The 22,993-nt window shown below is 37.0% G+C and overlaps 3 protein-coding genes across 3 annotated transcripts; all 3 read right to left on the reverse strand.

The window, feature by feature from the left end:
• Positions 1 to 1,240: 1,240 nt before the first annotated feature.
• Positions 1,241 to 2,165, reverse strand: LOC109217947 (uncharacterized mitochondrial protein ymf1-like). Its single transcript, XM_019382245.1, has one exon. The coding sequence runs from the start codon at positions 1,782 to 1,784 to the stop codon at positions 1,305 to 1,307; it is 480 nt and encodes a 159-aa protein (XP_019237790.1). The 5' UTR covers positions 1,785 to 2,165; the 3' UTR covers positions 1,241 to 1,304.
• Positions 2,166 to 7,745: 5,580 nt separating this feature from the next.
• LOC109217943 lies at positions 7,746 to 10,210 on the reverse strand. Its single transcript, XM_019382241.1, has 6 exons — positions 9,707 to 10,210; positions 9,507 to 9,617; positions 9,222 to 9,431; positions 8,412 to 8,873; positions 7,956 to 8,336; positions 7,746 to 7,811 (listed from the first exon to the last, which is right to left on the reverse strand). Exons 1-6 carry the CDS (start codon positions 10,208 to 10,210, stop codon positions 7,746 to 7,748), a joined length of 1,734 nt encoding a protein of 577 aa, XP_019237786.1.
• Positions 10,211 to 11,184: 974 nt separating this feature from the next.
• Positions 11,185 to 12,045, reverse strand: LOC109217944. Its single transcript, XM_019382242.1, has 2 exons — positions 11,687 to 12,045; positions 11,185 to 11,641 (listed from the first exon to the last, which is right to left on the reverse strand). Exons 1-2 carry the CDS (start codon positions 12,043 to 12,045, stop codon positions 11,185 to 11,187), a joined length of 816 nt encoding a protein of 271 aa, XP_019237787.1.
• Between the last annotated feature and the right edge of the window lie 10,948 nt (positions 12,046 to 22,993).

A 22,993-nucleotide genomic window follows, 5' to 3' on the forward strand; every position in this document is an offset into this window, starting at 1 on the left:
TTTCAAGCGCTTAGCTTCTGCTAGTGGCGGGGCGGCAAGGCCATGTTGTTCAGTTGGAAGCCTAAGCCAAGAAGGTACGAACAAAGTGACGGGCCCCTTTAGAAGATAGGGGGCGGCTTTCTTGTGGTAGTAATTGCGAACATCTCTCCTCTTCTCTTAGCGTGCACAGTTTGCTTACATGCCGCCTTAGGCACATCTCTCTTTCTTAGTTTCACGCTGGACTAATGATAATGAATGAAAGTCAGTCTTTTAGTAAACGTATATAAGCAGCTGTTTAGTGTATAAGCAATTCTTTAGTGGTCGCACCGAAAGTACGGTGGAGGTTGGTTGAAGATGATGTTACGCGGCGTTCAGAACCAGTCTTGAAGTGAATGAATTAGAAAGAAGTAAGGAAATGAGACGACTCTTTCTTGAACTATATCATAAACAGATCTTCCCCTCCACACCAATCACGAGTTTTTCTCTATTCCTCTCGTATATCGTCGTAACGCCCTTAATGCTAGGTTTTGAAAAAGACTTTTCATGTCATTCCCATTTAGGTCCGATTCGGATCCCTCCGTTGTTTCCTTTTCCTTCCGCACCTTTTCCTCGAAATGAGAAAGAAGATGGTACACTTGAATTGTATTATTTAAGTGCTTATTGCTTGCCAAAAATCCTACTTCTACAATTGGTAGGTCACCGGGTTATTCAAATAAGTCGTGTTTTCCGTGGTTTTCCCATGTTACAACTTCCGTACCAATTCGGTCGATCCGGAATGGATCGGTTAAACATTCCATTAGGGAGCCTGGTCTTGACTCTTCTGTGTGGTATTCATTCTCGTTCGGCTCTTGGAATCACATCCAGCAGTGGTTGGAACAGCTTGCAAAATCCAACCACTTCACCTACTTCATTGCCCCCAACCGTTTCTCGTACCTCTATTGAAACAGAATGGTTTCATGTTCTTTCATCGATTGGTTATTCCTCTCCGTTCGTATCTCTTTTTCCAATTTCGGTCTCGATTAGTTCACAAGATTGAATGGCCAATTCTCCTCCGAACCCTCGATTCGATTGTTTTCCAAGAATGTTGAGCCGGGTATGTAAGCCATGTATCTGGGAGGAACTTAAATAAAAGAAGGGCTTTCGGTTTTTTGCACCCCGTTTTGGTCTTGCAGCTATTTTTAAAATATATATATAAGAATCCCTTTTTTAGAAGAAAGATTATATATATGTCCAATCTCTAGTGGTGGTGGAACCAACCAAGATGTATGTCGTCCGACCCGACCTCAGACTCTTTCTTCCCGACCTATTTGACTCTCTGGCCGTAGTTATTTAGGTGGTATTCCGAGATCGAATTCCTCCCAGGAACACACGAAACAAAGATATGAACTGGGTAAATAGAAATGGAAAAGAGATGTTTCTATTTCATCCAAATTAGAAGCTTTTTCTACATCCATATGATCTACTAAAGTAGATCGGTATTGACCATATAATAAAAGCAGATCTTGGTCCATGGAGTCCCAAGAAGGTAAGAACTCCAACCTGTCCGATGCTTCTTCGGCCAAATACGATATACAAGTGGGACCTGCACTATGAGCAAGCTGTGCGAAAAACCGCTTCTTTTTTCCGGTTCCGAAACAACTTGGGCGAAATAGGGTTCTACCGGGAAACCATGGATTTTTGAGTTTTTGCCATTGCTTACTGGTTGAGCCACTGGAATGGAATGAGATAAGAATCCCTGGAGATCTTTCCTCTCCACTTACTCGTAACAGGCTTTTCTTCTGTAGAAGACTTCTTCCGAATGGCATAATTGTCCGACACTACGTTCCTCGATCTTCAAAGAAAACTGACTCCTCCTACTCCTCCTTCTCCTTTAGGATAGGATCCTCCTTGGTCCTTCTTTCACTAATGGTCTCACCATTTTATAGTAGTAGTAGTTCGCGCGAGGGACTCTCCTTTCTATCGCTTGCCCTTGCCTTTCACTCTCATTTGGTCCCTTTCTTCTATAAAATAAAGCGAAGCAAAGCGCATGGCAAAGAAGCAGCCAGCTGACTGCCCCCTTCCACTCGGCCTTTCTTCGCTGTGTGAATAAGGTCTTAGTCTGTATGGGCATTCTGGGCAGGTCGCAATAAGTCGCTAGTCGAAGGTTTAGACCAATCGCAATTCATCACCATCTTGCCCGCTTCCAATTGATGACTCGCTATTATATAAGTGTTGACCTAAGCCCCTGCGCAGGGGCTCGGCTCCCGAACCGTACGTGAGCTGTCTCGTACGGCTCTTCCTAAGAACTTGAAGCCCCCTCTCTCTAAATAGAAAAAAATGCATTTACAAGACAAAAAAGACTTTTTCAAAAAGCCTTCGCCCTCCTATTCAACGGGGCTATTAGAGAAGCAGCTTCGTTCCTTGACTTCTTTTCTCAGTCAAGCTTCCTTGTTCCTTAGTGTAGTCTCGGTCCATAGTTGTTGACTCCGTTCCTTATAGCCTAGTCTATATTCACAGCTGACGTAACCCCGTACCGACGCCTTTCCCTTTGTATAGTATACGGCTAAGTGACTTCGTAACCTCAACGTACTTTTTTTCTTACTGTAGCATAGGCCTTCGTCGGGCTTTCGTCCCTTCGCCTATAGACGGCGGCTTGGCTTCGCTATCGCTCATGACTTGGTATAGAGCCGTGTAGTCGTCGGTTTTACCACCAGAATGCCTATGAGATAGTGGTCGGCCTTTCGAATGCCTTCTTCCTGACTTTTCTGAGAAGCCCTTTACGACTATACTATAAAGGACAGGGGGTGTTCACCTTTGAAAACTTAGCTACTTAAGTCCTTCTCAGAAAGTCAAAGTAAAGGCGAACGGCATTCTGTTCTACAGCTACAACACTGAATATTTCTTATTAATATTAAACATCTTAATAGTAGAACTACTTTCGTACTACTAAACAAGGAAACCTTCGGTTCCCTTTGTTTGAATAAACGCCGCTTATTTTAGTTTACATTCAAACCAAAGTAAACCAAGCCTAAGCGGTCACGACATCTTGTTGATATTGATTGAGGAGTTTGATGGAGTTTAGCTGACTGAATCCATAAACCTAGAAAGTCGCCGTCACGGGTACTTTTTTATTTAAATTTGACTCTATAGGTAGGTATCGGCGGGGCTTGCGTAATGTAGTTGTAGTTAAGGCTGAAGTAGCGCTTTTTATTTTAGAAGATCTACTGAAGTACCAAAGGCGAACGGGGCTCCCAGGCCGGGACGTCTGGCAGAATGCTTGGCCTCCTGCGCTGGAAGCGAGACCCGAAGGGTGAGCTTATGGCGGTTAGCTTCTAGCACTAAATAATAGGCATTAGGCATTCTGAGCTGAAAGGAGGCAAGCAAATGAAGGGAGGCATTACGGGCCGACTACAAGAAAAGCAAAGCTTCGTAGACTCGGTCAAGTCGCTTATAGAATGCCGACGACTATTTTCCACTTAATTAATAAGTGAAGGGGAGAGGGAAGAGAGGCTTAGCGAGCTTTATAAGGCCGACCACTACATAAGCCGCTGGCGGAGAAAGCTCGAAGAGCTTCCCTTCATTCATTACTAAGCCAAGGTCCCAGGTCTCCGAGTCAGCCCGCGCTTTTTCGAAGAATCCTGCACCCTTGGGCATACGGCCTAGCAGGCCTTCCCTTTCCGCCGGAGCTTCATGGGCGTTGCCCCGTTCCCCAATCAAATGTTTGGATGTGAGCTATACTCCGCGAGGAGCCAAACGGGCGTATGGCCTTGCCATTTGACCTCTTTTCCCGTGTGACTAGGAATGCTCAGTGACAACCTCTCAATTGTCACCGCCTGGCTTCTCTTGCTACCACGGTAGCACCTAGTGTGGTCAGCACCAATCGTGTTCGGGCAACGAAGCTTACACTCATTCACATTGGTTCATCCTGCTATGCCCTGGGCCTTTTGCTCTTCTAACGTAAAAGGTGGCCGGCCATTCGTCAAGGCCCAGGAATCCGCTGGACATCTCAGCGGCGGGATTTGATACCCGCATCAAAATGACTTTAACAGATAATTTGGGATAGTTGAGTGATCATTTAAGTAATGGACTCCATAAGTTCAAATCTTTTCATCACTATCTCATAAATGGTTTCTCCAAACAAAAATAAAAATAAATATTGATATAACTTTTTTTTTCATACCAAAAACACATTTCGGTTGCATTTTCCACTTTTGTCAGACAGATTCAGAAAATCCTAATTGGAAACACTTTATTTAATTAAAAAAATGGCTGAGAAATTTGAAATTTGATCCGTCATGATTTTAAAATGTAAACCATATCGGCGGAAAAATCCACAAACTTGATGAATTTGATAATTTCAGGAATTAATCAACTACCTTATATTCTGTTAATGAAGGCAAATGTTACAAACAAACAATATAGCATCTTTTATTGTTAAAAATAATTAACAACTCCTTAAACGCATGTACTCTCTCTCATATGAATAAATATTAGAGAAAATATTAAGAGAAAAAAAACTCGTTTTAATTTTAAATATAAGCTAAATACATGCCGGAAACTTCTTGGCAATGGCATTCCAAAGATGTATGAAATCTTGTTTGATTCTCATTTCATTAAAAAGTGTATTTAATCCATTTGCGTATCTACGAGTAGCAAATTTGTACCAAATTTAGGTGACATTTTGATAGAAAATGGAATTGAAGGAGGAATAAATGTGTAAAGATTTTTTTTTCCCAGAGTATCAATGAGTACATTGTATTAAGACTAGTGTGGTATAGGATTAAGGGAACCCCAAAATATAAATGTCTTGTGAGTAAAGCTAAGTTAACCATTTCCCATAAATGGTAAAATATCAAATGGAGTAATATACTACTATTGGATAATGATACTTCAGTGAATGCAGTGATCGAAAGATAATTCTCTACAAATTAATGAGCTGTATGTGCCCCATTTGCACCAACAAATCTATAGCTTTACCACAGCTTGCTGTTGTCTACTATTTTATCCTGCACAATGTATCTCATATTCACGCAGGTTCCGGGGAAGGGTCGCACCCTTAAGGTATATGATGTAGATAATCTAATCTAATGCAAGTATTTGTGGCTGCTTTCACTACTCGAACTCGTGACCTATAGGTTACATGAATAATAGCGGAGCCAAGATGCTTATTAAGAGATGTCAAAATATAAAAAATATAACTATATATATATATATATATATATATATATATATATATATATATATATCGAGGGGATTCAACATATAGTAACTATACATAAAATAAAATAAAATATCTAGCAATATAGTGTAGTTTTTCGACAAAGGAGTATCAATTGACATCCTTGGTTAAATGTGGTTACGCTACTATACACAGAAATAACTTTACGTAACTGTAGATAAAATTAAAATGATCTACGTATTTGTAAGAACCATATTGGTTCAAATCAGCGACTTAGAGCAATTTCGCGATCATCTTCGTCTCTAAGCTAACTATTTTTCTCATGTCAAAATAATTCAATAATTTATATGCGAGCACTCACTCTGCAGTCTGCACACACAAAAAATAAAATAAAATACGTTTTTACCTTATTAAAAAGTATTTCCTCGGTGAAGAAAATTTAACCAAACACACATACCAAAAAATAATCTAAGCTAAGAGAGTAGTTTTAGCTGCATTAACGTGATACTGTTTTATTTTTATTTTTTTTAATCCGCAAATTACTGTCAGTTCCTTGTTTATTAGAGTGAATTTCACAAATGGTCATATAGTTATGACTTTTTTCTCCATATTCGTATAACTATGTTTTCTCACAAAAAATCATAAAACTTTCATTATTCACACAAAAATTACAATAATCGAAAAATACAATTTTCTGAAATGACCCAACCCGAGCTGACACAATACCTATATATATAAATTAAAATAATACTAAAAGTGAACCATTCTCCCCAAAAAAATGCATTGTTTAGAATGCATTAGAATAATAGCTAGAAAACATAATAAGAAAATAAAAAATAAAAAACATCAAATAAGAAAATACTATCGGAAAGTTGTGTTTTACGGTCACTGTAATTTTTGTATGAGTTAGTGAAAGTTTTATGATATTTATGTGTGAAAAACATAATTATATAATTTTAATAGAAAAAAATTATAGTTATCTATCCATTTGTCATGAAAAATACCCTTTATTCTCATACAATAAGTTTGTACTTTGTACACAAGAAAATTTACCTCATTCATACGAAGTTTCAAATAAAGTGCCTAACCACTAATGCAGAAACTTTCTGATAACTTTCGAAAATATATTGTTAGTTAAATATGTTTCTCAATATTACTATTCAGTTAGGTAACTTGTTTTTAGTGACAAAAAGAGAAGAAAGAGGCTAATCATAAAAGTGAACATTCTTTTAACTGACATGGCGGTGGTCGTTCAATGTAGACTTAATGTAATAAAACAATTTCAAAATTGACCCTAATGACTTATTGTCTGCTGTATTTTTCTCCTAACAGCTCATTATCGATAGAGACGAAACGAAAGCCCCAACTCCAATAATTTAGTAGGCCACAAGAACCTCACTGTAAAATGGTCCATCTAGCATTAGGATATGAATTTAGTTGAAACTTAAAAAAAATATTTTTGAAATTGTATTGAAAAATAGTTTGTTGAAGTTGTAGTCGACATACACTTTACTTTTAAAAAATATTAAAGTTTTGTGATTGGAGAAAAATTCCACACAAAAACTGGTCAAAATTAAACTAGTTTTTTGAAAACAAAAATAGCCATAATCTATGTCTAGACAGGAGCTTATTATTTAGAGTGGAAATAAAATTTTGTAGTGATGAAAAATTAATATCGAGAGGTATGATGAATGTGAGCGGAAAAAAAATTTCACGCAAAAACTGGCCCAAACAAGTATTTTAAACTTTTTATTCTAAAAATTTTCAGGAACGGATCAAATTCCAAAACAAACAATGTTTTCAAGATTTTTTTGACAAAAATTACCAAAATCTATGCCTAAACGAGAGCCTAATATATAGAGTGGAAATAAAATTTTCTAATGATGTAAAAGTAGAAAAAGAAAGGTAACCACCATAACCAATTGTGTTGACTATGAAGAAAGAAAGAAGTGAAAGGACAAGAGAGTGTACTCTTCCCATCTCTCACGCGGAAAGTGTGCAGTTGTAATAATGCTAACAAACAAATAGTGTAAATTAGAGCAACAAATAATGGTCGGATATGGCCGAAATAACTGAGCGCGGCAGTTTGGTTGGAAGGGAACACTTTGGGTCAAGTTTTCTTTCTCCTCTTTATATCAATTCACCTCCCCAATCCTATTAAAAGATTTTTCTGATAAGAGACAACATAATGTAGAAAATATTGTTGTATGATATATCTTTTCGTCCAATAATATTTCACAAATAGTGGCGTATCACCATAATTTCATCAACCTCTTCAAGTTATAAATTACTAATAGATCAGCAATTTAAAACTCATATGAGAAGCAACCAAAACAAGTTTTTGTGTCTGTACTAAAGTTGTTTTTTTTTTGGTAATTAAAACTTTCATTCACCAGTAATATTTATAAGTTGTGTCAAGCTTAATCTGGACATAAGCTCCAGATTTAGCCATTCAATTCACTATCCTCAGTTCTAACTACTATACTACTAGGAATGACATCTAACTATACATTAGGATAGTAGTTAAGTTCCATCAATCTTCGTTGTAGTCGTTGTTGATTAGCTCATCGACCATGCACATCTTGTATTATTACTTTGCTTAATACTGCTACTGATCGCTGTTCTCCTTTGAAAATTCTGCCATTCCTCTCTTGCCATACATGGTACAGACTACCTGCCAGAATTAGTTTATACAGTTCAATTGTTGTGGTCTCCCCCCCCCCCCCCCCCCATAGTATCTTTCTGCCCACTCAATCTCATTAGCCCATGTCATTGCTTGCCTATGAATCCCTTGCCATTGCAGCATTGCTATCCATACTCTTGAAGAATAAGGACAGCTAAAGAACAAGTGATCAATGGTTTCCTCCTCAGTATTACATAATGAACAGGTTGCATCTTCCACATAGCCCCATCCCCTCAATCTGTCTTTAGTCAGTAGCCTTCGATGTGCCGATAGGAATACTGGAAAGATCCACTTTGGCAACCCAGCATTGTTAAACACCAGTTTTCTCCATGACACTCTAGCAAATTCACCTTGAATCTTCACATACATAGTCTTAATGGAGAAACTTCTTATTCCCTCTACATCCTCCTCTGTATAGCCAGCTTCCTCAAAGTATTTTTTGGCTTTCAGGATCTTCTGTACCATCCATGAAGCTTGCTTTGGCTGAATTGTCCACAGTGAATTCTGTTTCTTGTACTACACATGTATCCATTGCACCCACATCTTATCTTTTTACTTGCATAGATTCTATAGGAGTTTGCATATAGCTGCCTTATTCCAGGCCTCTACATCAAGAAAATTTAAGCCACCTGCTGCTTTAGGCTTACACAAACTTTCCCATGACAATAAAGCTTTCTTTGATACTTCCACACCCCCAGTCCATAGAAATGTTTGACACATTCTTTCAATAAGCTGAATCAGTTTTTTTGGCAACAAAAACACCTGAGACCAGAACACTTGAATAGAGAATAGCACACTCTTAATTAACTGAACTCTTCCTGCATAGGACATGAGCTTTGATGTCCAAGATCGAATTCTCCCTAGCATCTTTTCAAGTAGAGGCTGACACTGAATCAATGATAATCTCTTAGAGCTGAGAGGCACTCCCAAGTATCTAACTGGTAATGTTCCTTTGACAAAATCTAGAACTTGTAAAATCTCCTGTTGCTTGTCATTATGCACTCCACCAAAAAATATGGAGCTTTTATCAGCATTTGCCACTAGCCCTGATGCCTTTGAAAAACTCTGAAACACTTATACAGTAGCTGGACAGATATAACATCCCCTCGACAGAACAACAATAAGTCATCAGCAAAGCTCAGTTGCACTATGTTCATTTTGCCACATTTAGGATGGTAATTGAAGTTAGGGTCCCTCTTGAGTGTCTTCAGTAATCTTGTCAGATACTCCATAGCACAATACAAATAGATAAGGATATAGGGGATCTCCCTGTCTCAATCCTTTCTTAGCTTGGAATGGCTTAGTAGGCTGCCCATTAATGATGATGGAATATGAGACTGTTGTTACACATCTCATAATCCATTGCACAAATTTCCCTAGCAACTACAAATATGTCAACACCTGCTCTAAATAGCCCCATTCAACTAAGTCATAAGCCTTCTTCATATCCATTTTCATCATGCATCTAAGAGAAATACCTTTCAAGCCATACCCTTTAACTAACTCATGACTAAATATTATGTTGTCATTTATCAGTCTCCTAGGAACAAAAGCTGACTGACTTTTATCCACCAACCCATCCATCACTCCTTGTAATCTATTAGTTATGACCTGAGATATAAGTTTGTATAGTAGTGTGCAACATGATATTGGCCTGTACTTAGTAATTTTAGAAGGATTTTTCACCTTAGGTACAAATGTTACTGTTGTACAATTTATAGGCTGGTACATAGTTGAACTTGAGAAGAACTCCATTACTGCATCTGTAATTGTGTCTCCTATTGCAGGCCAAGCTTTCTTGAAGAATAAAGCATTAAAACCATCACATCCAGAGGCTTTGTTATCACTTATGCCTTTAGAGCATGATATATCTCCTCCTTTGATACCTCTGTTATCAGTTGCATTTGTTGCACTCTGTTCACCATAGGACCATCTCTCATGACAGCTGGATTAATAGCAGGTAACACATTTGCTGAGGAACTTAATAGTTGTTGGTAGAACCCTGTCACTTCCTCCTCAATTCCCTGCCTTGTTTGCATTGTATCCCCATTATACTTTACTAGTCTTCTGATTTTCTTCTGGCTGCATCTGTTTTTCATACTTGCAAAGAAATATGTTGTATTGGCATCACCTAGCTTTAACCATTTTACTCTTGACTTCTTCTTCATAATACTTTCCTCCACCCCTAACCATTTCTCCAACTGTACTTGCATTTCTTTTTCATCAGCTACTAGGGCCTCAGATTGACCGGGATCCTTCATTTGTTCTTGTAAAGCAATTAGTCTTTGCCTGCATACCTTGATCCGATCACCAATAGAATTATATTTATTATTGTTTAAAACCTTCATAGCCTGCTTCACTCTTTTTAGTTTCTGCCAGACATTCCTCATATTGTTTTGTTCCTATGGCCTCTCCCATGCTTCACTTAGTATCTTTATAAACTCATCATGCTCAGCTACGTGATTTAGAAATTTGAATGGTTTAGCGCTATAGTCTTCATCCTCGTCCAATGCTATACTCAATGGGGAATGGTCAGAACAATGTGGATCCATAATCTATACCTCTAAGTGTGGCATGGCTAGCATCCATTCAGCGTTAATCAAAGCTCTATCAATCTTGCTATAAGTGTGTCCATTTGTCCGTGTAAAACTCCTTCCACTAGCTTTCATTTCTGTCAATCCAGTGCTGTCGATAAACTCATTAAAGTCTCTGATCTCCAGTTCTTGCACCGGATTGCCAACTGGTCTATCTTCCCGTGATCTAATGGCATTATAAACCCCCATTATCAACCATGGCCCTTGCTGTATAGAGTGTAATCTTATCAGTTCACTCCACATGCTTCTTCTATCTTCCAAACCGTGCAGTCCATATACAGCTGTAAAAGTGAACCTCATATCCAATCTCCCAACATAAACTGCAGCGTGTATAAGTTGAGAAGTTCTACACAATTCTATACAGTCTATTTCATTTGAATCCCATAGCAACCATATTCTTCCTCTACTACTATATTCATAGTTGTCTAAGCATGCCCATCCAGGTGTAATTTTCCTTATAACTTGCATAGCATTCTGTTCTTTTATTTTATGTTCTAGTAATGCAATCATATGAACTTTATTACTACGAATGAACCACTTCACCTCTTTTTGTCTAGGGGCTTTATTTAAACCCCTTATATTTCAAGTTACTAGCTTCATACAGGTATGAAAAGGGGTTGCATAGTCCCTTCCTGCCTACTATTACCTTGCTATCTACTTGTCCCTTCCTCCATTTGTCTTGGCATTGCTAGCTGCAGTTTAGACTCTGTGAGAAGGTTAAAACCATTAAGCACATGGTTGTCTCTCTCTGCTTCTAGCTGCTGATTTTCCTATAACAGTTTGCCACACTTGTTCCTTATTCCTTTCAGTGCTCCTGTACCAGCACTAGCAACCAATGTACTAGTGCTAGCATTTCCTTCAATACTAGGCTTTATCATCTTTGATTGCTCCTTGGCAGCTGTTTCCTGCACTTTAGGTACAGGTTTAGGTTGCCATTCTTGTTTTTGCTTTGCATTCTTTGCCTTCAGTTTTGGTCCTAGATGTTCATCTACTCTGCATTTGTGGCCAACTTGCATACATTTAGTACAGAACTTAGGGGCCCAATCATATGCTATTTCTTGAGCAAACTCCCTCCCATTTGGATCAGTCACCTTGATGGACCTAGGCAGCTCTTTAGTAACATCCATTTCTATCAACACTCTTGCATAGGAGATCCTATCAACTTGAGTAGTACAAGCATCAGCATATAGAGGAATTCCCAAACCACTACTGATCCTACTTAGTGACCTATTTCCCCAGCAATTCAAAGGCAAATTAGGATATTTGACTCACACTGGTATAGTTTGAAGCACCTCTTTATTGAAATCAAAATCGGCAGACCACAATTTGACAATGATAGGCTTGTTATTCAGCATGTGAGGTCCTGAATATATTACATCATCCCTATCTTCAGTAGAATTGAAACGAACCACAAAATATCCATCATTGTGAAAATTCACCTTAGGCTTTGCTACAAAGTTCCATACTGAAGCAATGTACCTTTCCATGGCACCTATTGTTGGACTTCCTCCAACAACATACAGGATTAACGCTTGCTTCCATTTCTGAGTCTCCTTCTCAATTTCTTCCTTGCATAGGTCCACAATCACCTCACCATTTTTAATATTTGGTGAAATAAAACTCAGATCCATACCTTTTGCTGTAAAATTCGATCCCACGAAAAGATTTGCCTACTGTTTTTGCCCTTTATCAGCCTCCACAGGAGGCAAATTCACTTGAGGTTGAGTTATCTCTGGTGTAGCCCCTTTTTCCCCCAGTTCGCCAGTAATTGGTACAGAACTCTTACCAATTGTCACATTTTTGCTTACATTAGGGCTTGCATGTATCATCGGACCATCACCAACTGCTTTACCACTATGATTGTCCTTATCTAGTGGAGTTTTCATACCTTCCTTTGTGGTTGACAATGGCGACCACTGTTCCATTGAAGCTTCCCCTTGATCTCTAACCGTATTGCTCTCATTCCTCAGAATTGGAGTGCTCGTTCTGCGTAATCAGTTACTTGGCTCTCATTCCTCGGAATTGGAGTGCTCTCATTAAAGTTACTGTATATTTAGGCTAAAAGTGTAACAAGAAGTTTGTTTGCATAAAAGCAGGCTAAAGCCTAAAAGAATAACATCTTGTTTTTATGTATTTATAGGCTCAACGATGACATTAGATAAAACTGAGAACCATTTCAAGGTAACTAAAATAAAAGATTACTATTCTAAATGTTATGCTTTTGATTAGTGTGGGGGGTCGCGAGACGGCACAACGTACTATTCTGCCATAGTCAAGATTTGTTTATAGTGAAAACAGTTTCATAGTCAACATAATTTGAACTTTGATCAGATATAAACTTCGAAATCAGAGTTTGGCGTGAATCTAGAAAAATGCTACTGTATTAATTGAGTTCTAATCAAGGTTCTTTCACATTATATTGAAGCTGTCTTTTGTTTGCGTAGTTGTCAATAACACTTATTAGTAGTTGCATTAATAGTGAATTTCTCAAAGATATATTTTCTAGATACACCACCAACATCTTACTGCTCAACTTATTATTCTTCATACATTATGTATTCAGCTTTTCTTATACTTCTTACGATTAGATTTTCACCAAAAAGTGTAATTCTATGGATGATCATTATAATAGAGTATTAGTATATGATTATGTCCATTTCACTAGAAAAATGTTGTAAACACTACTTACCACTAAAATTGATAATAAGCAAATACCATCCCAACAGTTTGGGAATAAAAAATTTAACAAATAATCATGCATGCCATTGATGTTCTAGTCTTCTATCTTGAGCTACTGACATGTGGATTTCATAAATTACAAAAAACGAAAAACCTAGAAGGATATTCCTTGAACAACACAAATTTCATCTTCAAAATCGTTGTGGTTGTTACTTAATTATTTAATTCCTTCTTACAAGGAAATCAAATAATTTCAATCGAGGCAAAAATTACTAGTAGTTAACCTTTGATGAATCGAATTATCTGATACCTATATAGATGAGAAATAACAAATATCATATAAATCGAAATACATGTAAGTTGACCCGATATCATGCCCCTCAATTATTAAAAAACCAACACCATGCTCCACAGTTATAAAAAAAACCAAGGTAATCAAGCAAGGAAATAAAAAGGGTCGCCGGTGCATAAAATATTCGGTGTTCATGCACGGTCGGGGAAAGGATCGCATCCCAAGGAAGTGTGAAGTAGGCAGCCTATCATTCCACGATTCGAACCCGTTGTCTATAGATCACACGGAGATAACTTAACCATTGCTCAACCAATTTATTGCACTTATACATGAGTCCAGAATTGAGCCTAAGCGTCACAACTAAGGTATTCACCACTCTCAAGGCACAACAAAGTCAAGAAAAGTCAGCTCCATTTAATACATGGCACAAGACTTCACTAATCCTAAAAAAAACTAACTACACCCGGTTCAAACAAAACCTCTTGGAAAAGAATCGCGACACAAAGAAAAACCAAGGGGAATTTGTTACACTACCTAAGAAAACAAAACAAAAATAAACGACTCAAAATTTTTTCTTCGACTTAAGTCCCTCAAGAAGACAGCCGAGGAAATCCATCATCGGGAAAAGTCAATTATTTTTCCTTAATCAAAAGAACGAAAACAAACACATATATACATATTTACATCCCCCACCCCACACTTTAAATTGTGGCATGTTCCCATGAAACACATATAAAAAGCAAGAGGTAAAGGAAACTTCCTTGATTCATCTAGTCGGGGTCTAAATCGAAGTAAGGATCTCCTTTGCACACCAGACCTAGTGCACACATCCATGCTGAGAGCTTTTTTCGGCCTTGTTTGGGTGCACCCCACACTTATCAGTTTTACTCTGTCCAAGTTGCTCCTTTAGGGCCCCCCCTTTCTCCTTCCATATTGAAGATCAGCCTTTCTTCCCCCACTCTGAGCATGATCTACCTTTCCTGAATATCCAGAATTTCTCCACCCGTAGCCAAGAAGGGTCTTCCAAAAATCAGAGGGACCTCCATGTTCTCCTCCATGTTCACCACAATGAAGTTCACAGGGAACACAAACTTGTCCACTCGAACTAGCACATCTTCCACTATCCTTCAGGTATGATTGTGGTTTGATCCGCCAGCTTCAAGGACACAGGTATCGACCTGATTTCTTCAATCTCTCCCTCTAATTTTCTAAAAATAGACAAAGGCATAAGATTAATAGAAGCACCTGAATCACACAAAGATTTTTTAAATTTAGTACTTTCTAAAGAGTAAGGTATAGTAAAACTCTGTGGATCTCCACACTTTTTGAGGGAGTTTGTTTTGCAGAATGGTACTAGAATGCTCTGTGAGCTTGACAACCGATGTCTCTTCAACTTTTCGCATTTTGGACAACATATCTTTCAAAAATTTAGCATAAGATGACATTTGTGATAGCACCTCTGCGAAAGGTATATTCACATGCACTTGCTTGAACACTTTTACAAAATGCCCATATTGTTTGTCCAGCTTCTCTTTTCTCTGCTTCTGAGGAAAGGTAGAGCCGACATATATTTACTCTCTTCGATCTCATCATTAATTCTTTGTTTGTCTTTCTTATTCCTTGTTGGAACTTCATATTTATTTATTTTTCTTCAGATCATCCTCTTGCTCTGCCCTCACTTCATTCCTAACTTGATTTTACATCAACTCATTGTTGTCTGCTACCAACGAATCTTGCAATACTTTGTCATTCCTCAAAGACATTGCATTTATTGTTTCCTTTGAATTCTTTTCGGTGTCCGCATGGAGAGTTCTTGAAACCCTCTCAGATAATAGATTAGCTAGTTACCCCACCTCTCTTTCCAAATTTCAAAAGGTCGTTCCTAGTTCTTTGATAACTGCTCCATGGGTATCAAGGCTCTCTTATATCTGAAAAATAAAGGTCTTCACCAAATCTTCCATGCTAGACTGATTAAACAGTGGAGGATGATATTATTGCCTCTGCTGATTTTGAAAACTTGGAGCTCCCTATCCCTAGAGTCTGGAGTTATTCTGCTGCTATAAGTTTGCACTACTACCTGGTGAACTCCAAGAAAAATCTGGGTGCCTCTGTCCCGTAGAGTTAAAATTATTTTCACTTTGGTAGTTGCCTCTATCAACGCTCCCCACAACATTTACTACTTCGGCTGAAGCTTGAAACACATGTGTAGGGTGTCCCATTCCATAAAAGTTACATGCGGCTTGCGGCTCACTCTGTTCCTTGGCCAATGTTAACTTTCTTATCTCTCTGGCCATGGTGTCTAGCTGGGCTTGCACTAATGTGTTAGAGTCTACCTGGTGCACCCCACCTAATTTTCTTCTATGGTTATCACTGCAAGCCATTAATTTGCGTCTTTAGATAATTCATCTAGAATTGCAACAATCTCCTTAGGATTTTTCTTCATAAGAGGACTTCCGATTGCGTTATTTAGCGTCCTCCTGCCAGAGGGTGTCAGTCCTTCCTAGATTTTTTGGAGTTGCATCCACAAGCCTACTCCATGATGCTGACATCTTCTTACAATCTCCTTAAATCTTTTCTATGCTTCAAACACCGCTTTTGTCTCTTTCTGTTCGTAGTTGTGGATCTCTCTTCGAATTTTCCCTGTTTTTGCAGCTGAAAAATATTTTTCAAGGAACTTCCTTGTCATGTCTTCCCAAGTTTGAATTGACCCAGTCGGCAAACTTCGCAACAAGTGCTTAGCATCTTTCCTCAGTAAAAAAGGGAATGTCCTTATGTAGGTAGCATCTTTCAATACTCCGTTGTGCCGGAAGGTATTCATAATCTCATCAAAATCCATCGAATGAGTAATTGGATCTTCATTGGGTTTCCCACAGAAGACAAAATTGTTCTGAATGGTCTGAATAGCCCTTGCTTGATCTCAAAATTATTGGTTGCGATCGGAGCGGGTCGCACACTAGATACTCTTTGATTGTAGACTGGCCTGGCGTAGTCTCCCAGTGATCGTCCATGCCTGGGCATATTATTGTCAAATCCATCTTCAACCAGAGGTCGGTTCAGGTTAAATCTTCGTCCTCCATTCCCATCAACCATTTCATCAGCTCTAAGAGCTGCTTCAGCAGCTGCCCTTGTGGCTGCTTCCTGTTGGGCTACTTCTCGTGCATCCAAATCAACTATCTCCTCACCGTTCTTAGCCATGTTCTCTTGGGTTGAAGATTGCCCAAGAATTTCCCGGTGAGTTCTTTCTCTTTCCTCAACTGTCGCGGACGCTTTTCCACCTCTGGATCATATGGAATCATTTCGTTAGAAGAAGATCGAGTCATACACCAAAGAGCTTAACTTGTTGGCTGCACACGGAAGAGAAAAATCGTGAAAAATAAAATAAAATAGGTTCCTAAATTAGCACCAAAAACTAATTTGAACACTATTGATTGCCAATCCCTAGCTACAGCGCCAGAATTTGACGGTCACAAAACACAACACGAAATTGATACTCGTTAGTCAAAGATAGTATAGTTTAATTATCATCTCCATAGGGATTGGATTTAAATAATGCTCTAGTAATTTCTGGTTTAACGCTATTCAGGATGATTAGTACTTTAGTTGGGATGGCTTATGACTAAAATTAACTCTGAAAACTAAAATAATTAACAATTGATCACAGAAAGACAAGAGTTGAGAAACACTGAATATCAATAGGAGAAATAAGGGTCGTGACAGGATAGGTGCAAGATAGCTATTCGAGACCCAACTCTAGTTCAATTCACTTTAATGTTCTAATGATTCTCAGGAATTCACTCGATAATTAGTTCAAACGTGTAGTCAAGACTCCTCTCTCGATTAATTATTAACTCTACGAGGTGAACTAATATAAGCTCTGTAAAAATATGCAAGCATGCGCATACCCCGGGGTGATCATAATGGATTAGTCTTCACGAAAATGTCTCTCGAATATTCTCCTAACTTGATTTAATCAATAATTGAACAAATCTTTCGATTACTTAGAGAATCACCGAATTAAACGAAACAAAATAATGCAAGCTTATCACCACAATATTCCTCTTTCGATTAAGTAAACCGGTGAACAAAGTTGCAACAATTCAAAGCTCCATAAACAAATTCAAGCAAAGAACTAGAGTTAACATCCACAAATAGCAATCAAAATATCAATCTGTCAAACCCTAAGGTAAACTACTCCGTATTCATGGAGAAATTCATCACAAATAAAGTTGAATAATAAGAAAACATGAATTCAATCCAAACTCGGGTGTTGAGTTCAGGAAAGAATGATGAAACCTTGTGCTTTGAGTCTCCAATGCTATTCCAATCTTCCATAGGAAATGCAATGATTAGAATGTACTCTATGACTAAAACATGAATTTCTAGTCTACCATCAGATCACATACCATGGAAGTGTGAAGTAGGCAGCCTATCATTTCAAGATTCGAATCCATTGTCTATAGATCACACGGAAGTAATTTAACCATTGCTTCGGGACTCCCATTCCAAGCAAGGAAATACAATATTAAAAATTGAAGTGACTAATAAAAATTGTTAAAATGAGACGACAAAAGGAAGAGGATTTATTTATGGGTGAAAGGGGAAGGCTGTTTCGTGATGTAGGAGAAGTAAACAACAGGACGGTGAGGGCCAGCTGTAGTAATAGTATTACTTTATATACCAACTGCCCAACTGCTTCTTTCCTTTTCTACAATACAAATCAATCAACCAAAATGCCGCGCTATTATCGAGTCCCCCGCTCATTTTCTGACACGTGGGCGGCTCTACCCACTCACTTCTTTCGGTTCATTCAGATATGCAAGCGTGCATCTCCCATTCCATCAATCTCCTAGAGCGTGCAATACAACGGCTCTAAAAATAATAATCCATAATAGTGAGAACTTATACACACAGAGGTGAAGAATATGAAGTTTATGTGTTCAAGATTTTAGTTTTAATCAATATAATTGAATTCAGTTGAACTCGTAACTCATATTCTAGCTCGGCACCTGTATACATATTTCATTAATGATCTAAATGTCACAAAGGAGTGCCTGTCAACCTGAGCAGTTATGAATTTAGCAAGATGATGTTAAAAGTGATAATAAGAAGTTTAAATTTGAATAAAAAAAAGCAATACAGTAAGCTTCTAAATTTGGTTCAGTTTCTAAGACAATTTTAGAGAATTTGTCTTTGTAAGAAAACATTAATTGCTAGAGTACTGTATTTTTTCTGTCCGTTTTTTGTGAATATTTTCTTGGGAATTCCAATATGTAAAGCCTTTGTTGGTGTTATGTGCATTTTAATGTTAAAATGCATTATTTCTTGTGAGGTAATGACTGCAAATTGACAAGAAAGAGATCATTATTTTTGGTGTAATTCATTAAACTACTAATATTATCATCTATCACTAATTACCCACTAAGGATTAAATTTATAACCATCAACCATACTCTACAATTATCCCAGACAAATTGAGTCCATGCTTGAATGCCCGTTCGCATAGTAACTGGATGAATCAAAGCGGATACTGGAGTGGGACCCTCCCCTATCCGAAAAAAAGTTTCAGCTATTGATGTAGCCTCTTGTCGATACTACTAGTCTTCTCGCTACCTACTAGAAATATCCCATCAAGATAGATCGACGACCTATACTTCAACTAAAGGCACAAGGGCGTAGCGAGCGCAGAACATAGGAAATGCACATGGGTCTCCTTGAAGAACGAAACCGTGAAGGACTACTTTCCAGCAGAGGAAAACTTCTTGTTGTTGAGCTTGCCGTTAAAAAGTAAGATGCTGATTCTATAGCTCCCTCATGTAGTCGTCGGCCTTCCCCAGCCCCCTCTCGTCGCTTCTGGAGAAGCTGCGAGTTCATGAGCAAGTGAATGAAGTGTATCGGTTGTTATGCCAATAGCAGCGCCGGGCAGCTAAGTTGGTATGGAAGAACTGCTGCGCCGCGGGAAATCCTTCTCTATACAAGTTCACGGACGAGGTTTTTGAACAGAACTTCGATAGGCAAGAGGTGTAAGCACCGCGAGGTTCCTGGTCCTGAGTGTGGAGGGGTTAGCCTTGAGCTAGGTGGCTCGGCTAATGCTTTTATTTCAAATAAAAGCATCTGCTCTTTCGGCATCTCTTTCGCTTGTCCAGTAACCTCTTTTTTCTCAAAAAGAAATTACCTCGATATTTTATTATTTATTCTAATATGAAAGAAATTTTATACTTATAAATAATGATGTTTCTTCCTTGCGTTGTGGTACAGAAAAAGTATTGTAGTGTCTATGAAAAAAATAAAATTGGTATACTGAAAAAGAGAGTTAAGAGAAGGAGAAAATCTAAGTCTAACTTATTCTCTTCAAAAGAAAATATTGTTTTGTTAAAGGAAGGTATTTCTTGTGGTAGAACTTTAAACTCAACAACTTGTTGAAAGTTTGTTTGAGTTATACAACGTTATAGACTGTTGTATGCTGGAGGGACAAGTTAAAAGTATTACTGCTGGACTGATAAAGATGCGATTTGAAAGGATTTGAAAAACTTTAAAAACGAGATATCTATAGCTTAGACTGAATAATATTTATTTGTTTATTTATTAATTTTATTTTTTAACTATAAATACTTTTAATTTTACCAACAACCTTTAAGACGAATACATTAATTCCCTCCGACTTTTATGTATATTAGTCTTAGAGTATGCGTGTTGTGCGTGTACCCCATATCAATGAAAATATATTTATTTTTTTGGAAAAATAGCATATTTAAAAAATATATTTGAAATATTAAAAGTCTCTTTTAAATATGCATCAAGACTATATACAAATAAAATTATGAAATATTTGGCTGGTGTAGGAAAAATTACTCGAGTTAATGAAATAAGGTTTTAGTAAATTAAGACAACTACTTCAAAGGATGGTTGTTTTTTAATTATAGATGTATTTTTCAACTCAAGTAGAATATTTATTAGTTTCTGCATATTTATAAATAAAAGAGTCAAATCATAATTAGATAGACAATACAACTAATTAATATGTTGTATATTTCATATTTTTGCATTAATTAAGTTTATTGCTATATATTTTAATCCCAAAATGATTTCATTTATTCTAATAAAATAAAATAAAAAGACAAAAAAATGGAAGTAAGAATTTTTTAACCACCTTTAACATAAAAAATATAGGAAGAGAGAGACTAAGAAACAAACGCTTTTGAACTATTCAAAATAACTGCTTTTCTACCCAACGATTAAATATAATGACCAAAAGTCTTGATATTTTAACTGAATTTTATTTTTAATTTTTCTATAATTTATTATAATTGAATTATATTTAATTTGCACCATTCAAATAAGGAAATGATTTTTGAAATAAAGCTTCCTTATTTTGTGGTCCTAAATATTTAAAAAAAAGCTTAATTTATCTAATATGAAATCTATTTTTAATGAATAAAATAAACTTTTTAAATTTTTTAAATAATATTCCAAATATGCGAATGAGTTATAAAATAAAATTTAACAAAAGAAAAAAGAAATTACTGTTGATCATGTTAAGGACTTTGGCGGTGGTTGTTCGTCTCGCTTTTCCCACGCTACTTAATTTTATCAAATTAGTTCTTATCTTTCATGTTTTTAATTTTATTCTTTCGTCTTTTTAAGTTCTTGTCATAGCAATTAAGTATTACCCAATCTCCCTATTATTTTGATCAACTAAAGGTTCCAACTCTTTACGTAATAGTAATACACATGACGCAGTAATAGAGATTGCAAGAACTACATGTATTTAATCTTCTTCAGCTTCTGAATTCTTTTTATAAAAGGTACAATTTTAATCGATTTTAGAAAAGAATCTATAAAAGGTAAAATTTTAATTAGTTTTGAAATCTTAAATGTTAGGATTTCCTACATAGTTCAAGGAAAACTTTAGTAAACAAAGATTTAATAGGTTTTAAATTTCTAAATCTTAGAAAAATAATTAAATGACTATTTTGTCTAATGTGAATTCTATTTTCAAAGAATAAAAAAGACGAACGATATTTCGCTAAGAGCCTTCGGGCTTTTAATATAGTATAGATAGATAACTTTTTCGAATTTTTTTTTTAACACATTCATTATTCAAACGGCCAAGAGAGAATGTGCTTGAGACTTGGATAGTGGTGGACACGCACCGATAAAGCGAGTGGACCTAGGCCAATATTTCCCCAGATAAAACGAAGCTGAAAAGTCAAAGGAATGCAGACTCGAATCACGTGAGATTCGTCCAGGCTGTTAGTGGGGTCCATTCCTACGTGGAGCTACTTGAAGTCATCCTCAAGCTGCTTGAATTAACTAGTGCATATCTCACCTTTTTCACTCGTCGATTGATCACAGCCGCTGGTTATAGGGCAAAAGAGATCTCGATTTGGATTCCTAGCTGTAAGTCTGTAAAGTTAGTCAAAAGTTGTAACCCCACTTGACAATTCTCTGTGTTTTAAATTTAAAAAAAAAAATGCTAATAATAGGAATTTTAACATGAATACGGCGTTAGAGTGATAATAATATAGCATAATGATGTTGTTAATTATGATTAAACAGCTAATTCTGGCTTTACTGTCTCTCATGTTTTAAACGCTCCCCCTTGTTTTATGTTAAAACCCTACCTAGCTAGCTAGTACGAGAATGATTGGTACTAAAAAATTTCTCGACTTCTTGTTTTCTACGTTTATTTCCAAATCCCCTTACTCATTGCAACAAAACCTTATTTCTCGCCCCTTCTCCAAATAGTTGATACTACTTTAGTTGTTATTGCCTTCGTAACAAATCATCTCGCTAGTAATATTATCCGCTCTATATTTAAAATACGTCATTAGGGGTTAAATCTTGTTAACTTATACAAGTAACAAACTTTGAACCATAGTGATGTGTTTTAAAGCCGTGCGGGCTAGAGACAAAGGGACAATATTATTGGTGAGTTGGACTGTTACAGCCTTATTTGCAGTTTAAAAAAAATGAGGTACAAAGAAAAACCAAGTAAAAAGGTAAAGACACGTTTTGTTAGCGAAACTAGCTAGTACTAAATATTAATCCTCTGTTTGCTTTGCTTAGTGTGGTTTTGTTCTACTTCTAGCGATTGTTGTATCTAGTTATGAGAAAGTTAATTCGTCGGTAAAGGGTACAAAGTAAATTCTGGTTAAAAATGATATGCTCAGTAAAAAAAAAAAAGACAATTTAGTGCACCAAATATTCCACGTTCACGTAGGGTTCGGGGAAGCACCACACTTCAAGAAGTATAATATACACAGCCTACCGTAAAACTAGGATTAATGGCTGCTTTTACGTACGGCTTGAACCTGTGACCTATAAGTCACACGGAGATAACTTTATTGTTGCTTTAAGGCATTTCCCTCGTTAACACTATTTAAGAAACGAACTTATTTTCAGGTGAAAGGATCCTTTTTATATACATTCGAACCACTGTTGGTCATATTGCTCTTTATCGAGAAATCGAAGAAGCTATACAGGGGTTTTCTCGGGCCTATTCATATGGTACCTAACGTAATTCTATGATATCCGTGGGACTTCGGGGCTCTTCGGTTCAGCTAGGTCCATAGTTGGGATGTTGAAGAGAAGTTCTTGCTCAAGTAACA

This window comes from Nicotiana attenuata, unplaced genomic scaffold (genome assembly GCF_001879085.1).
Source record: "Nicotiana attenuata strain UT unplaced genomic scaffold, NIATTr2, whole genome shotgun sequence".
Classification (NCBI taxonomy): domain Eukaryota; kingdom Viridiplantae; phylum Streptophyta; class Magnoliopsida; order Solanales; family Solanaceae; genus Nicotiana; species Nicotiana attenuata.

Coding starts and splice junctions, on each gene's coding strand:
- LOC109217943 (XM_019382241.1), bottom strand. CDS start 10,210: ATGAGGAATGTCTGGCAGAAACTAAAAAGAGTGAAGCAGGCTATGAAG. Junction 8,337..8,411: donor ATGTAGAGGCCTGGAATAAG/GCAGCTATATGC, acceptor ATACATGTGTAG/TACAAGAAACAGAATTCACT. Junction 7,812..7,955: donor GCTGTCCTTATTCTTCAAGA/GTATGGATAGCA, acceptor TAATTCTGGCAG/GTAGTCTGTACCATGTATGG.
- LOC109217944 (XM_019382242.1), bottom strand. CDS start 12,045: ATGGATCTGAGTTTTATTTCACCAAATATTAAAAATGGTGAGGTGATT. Junction 11,642..11,686: donor GTGCTTCAAACTATACCAGT/GTGAGTCAAATA, acceptor CTGGGGAAATAG/GTCACTAAGTAGGATCAGTA.
- LOC109217947 (XM_019382245.1), bottom strand. CDS start 1,784: ATGCCATTCGGAAGAAGTCTTCTACAGAAGAAAAGCCTGTTACGAGTA.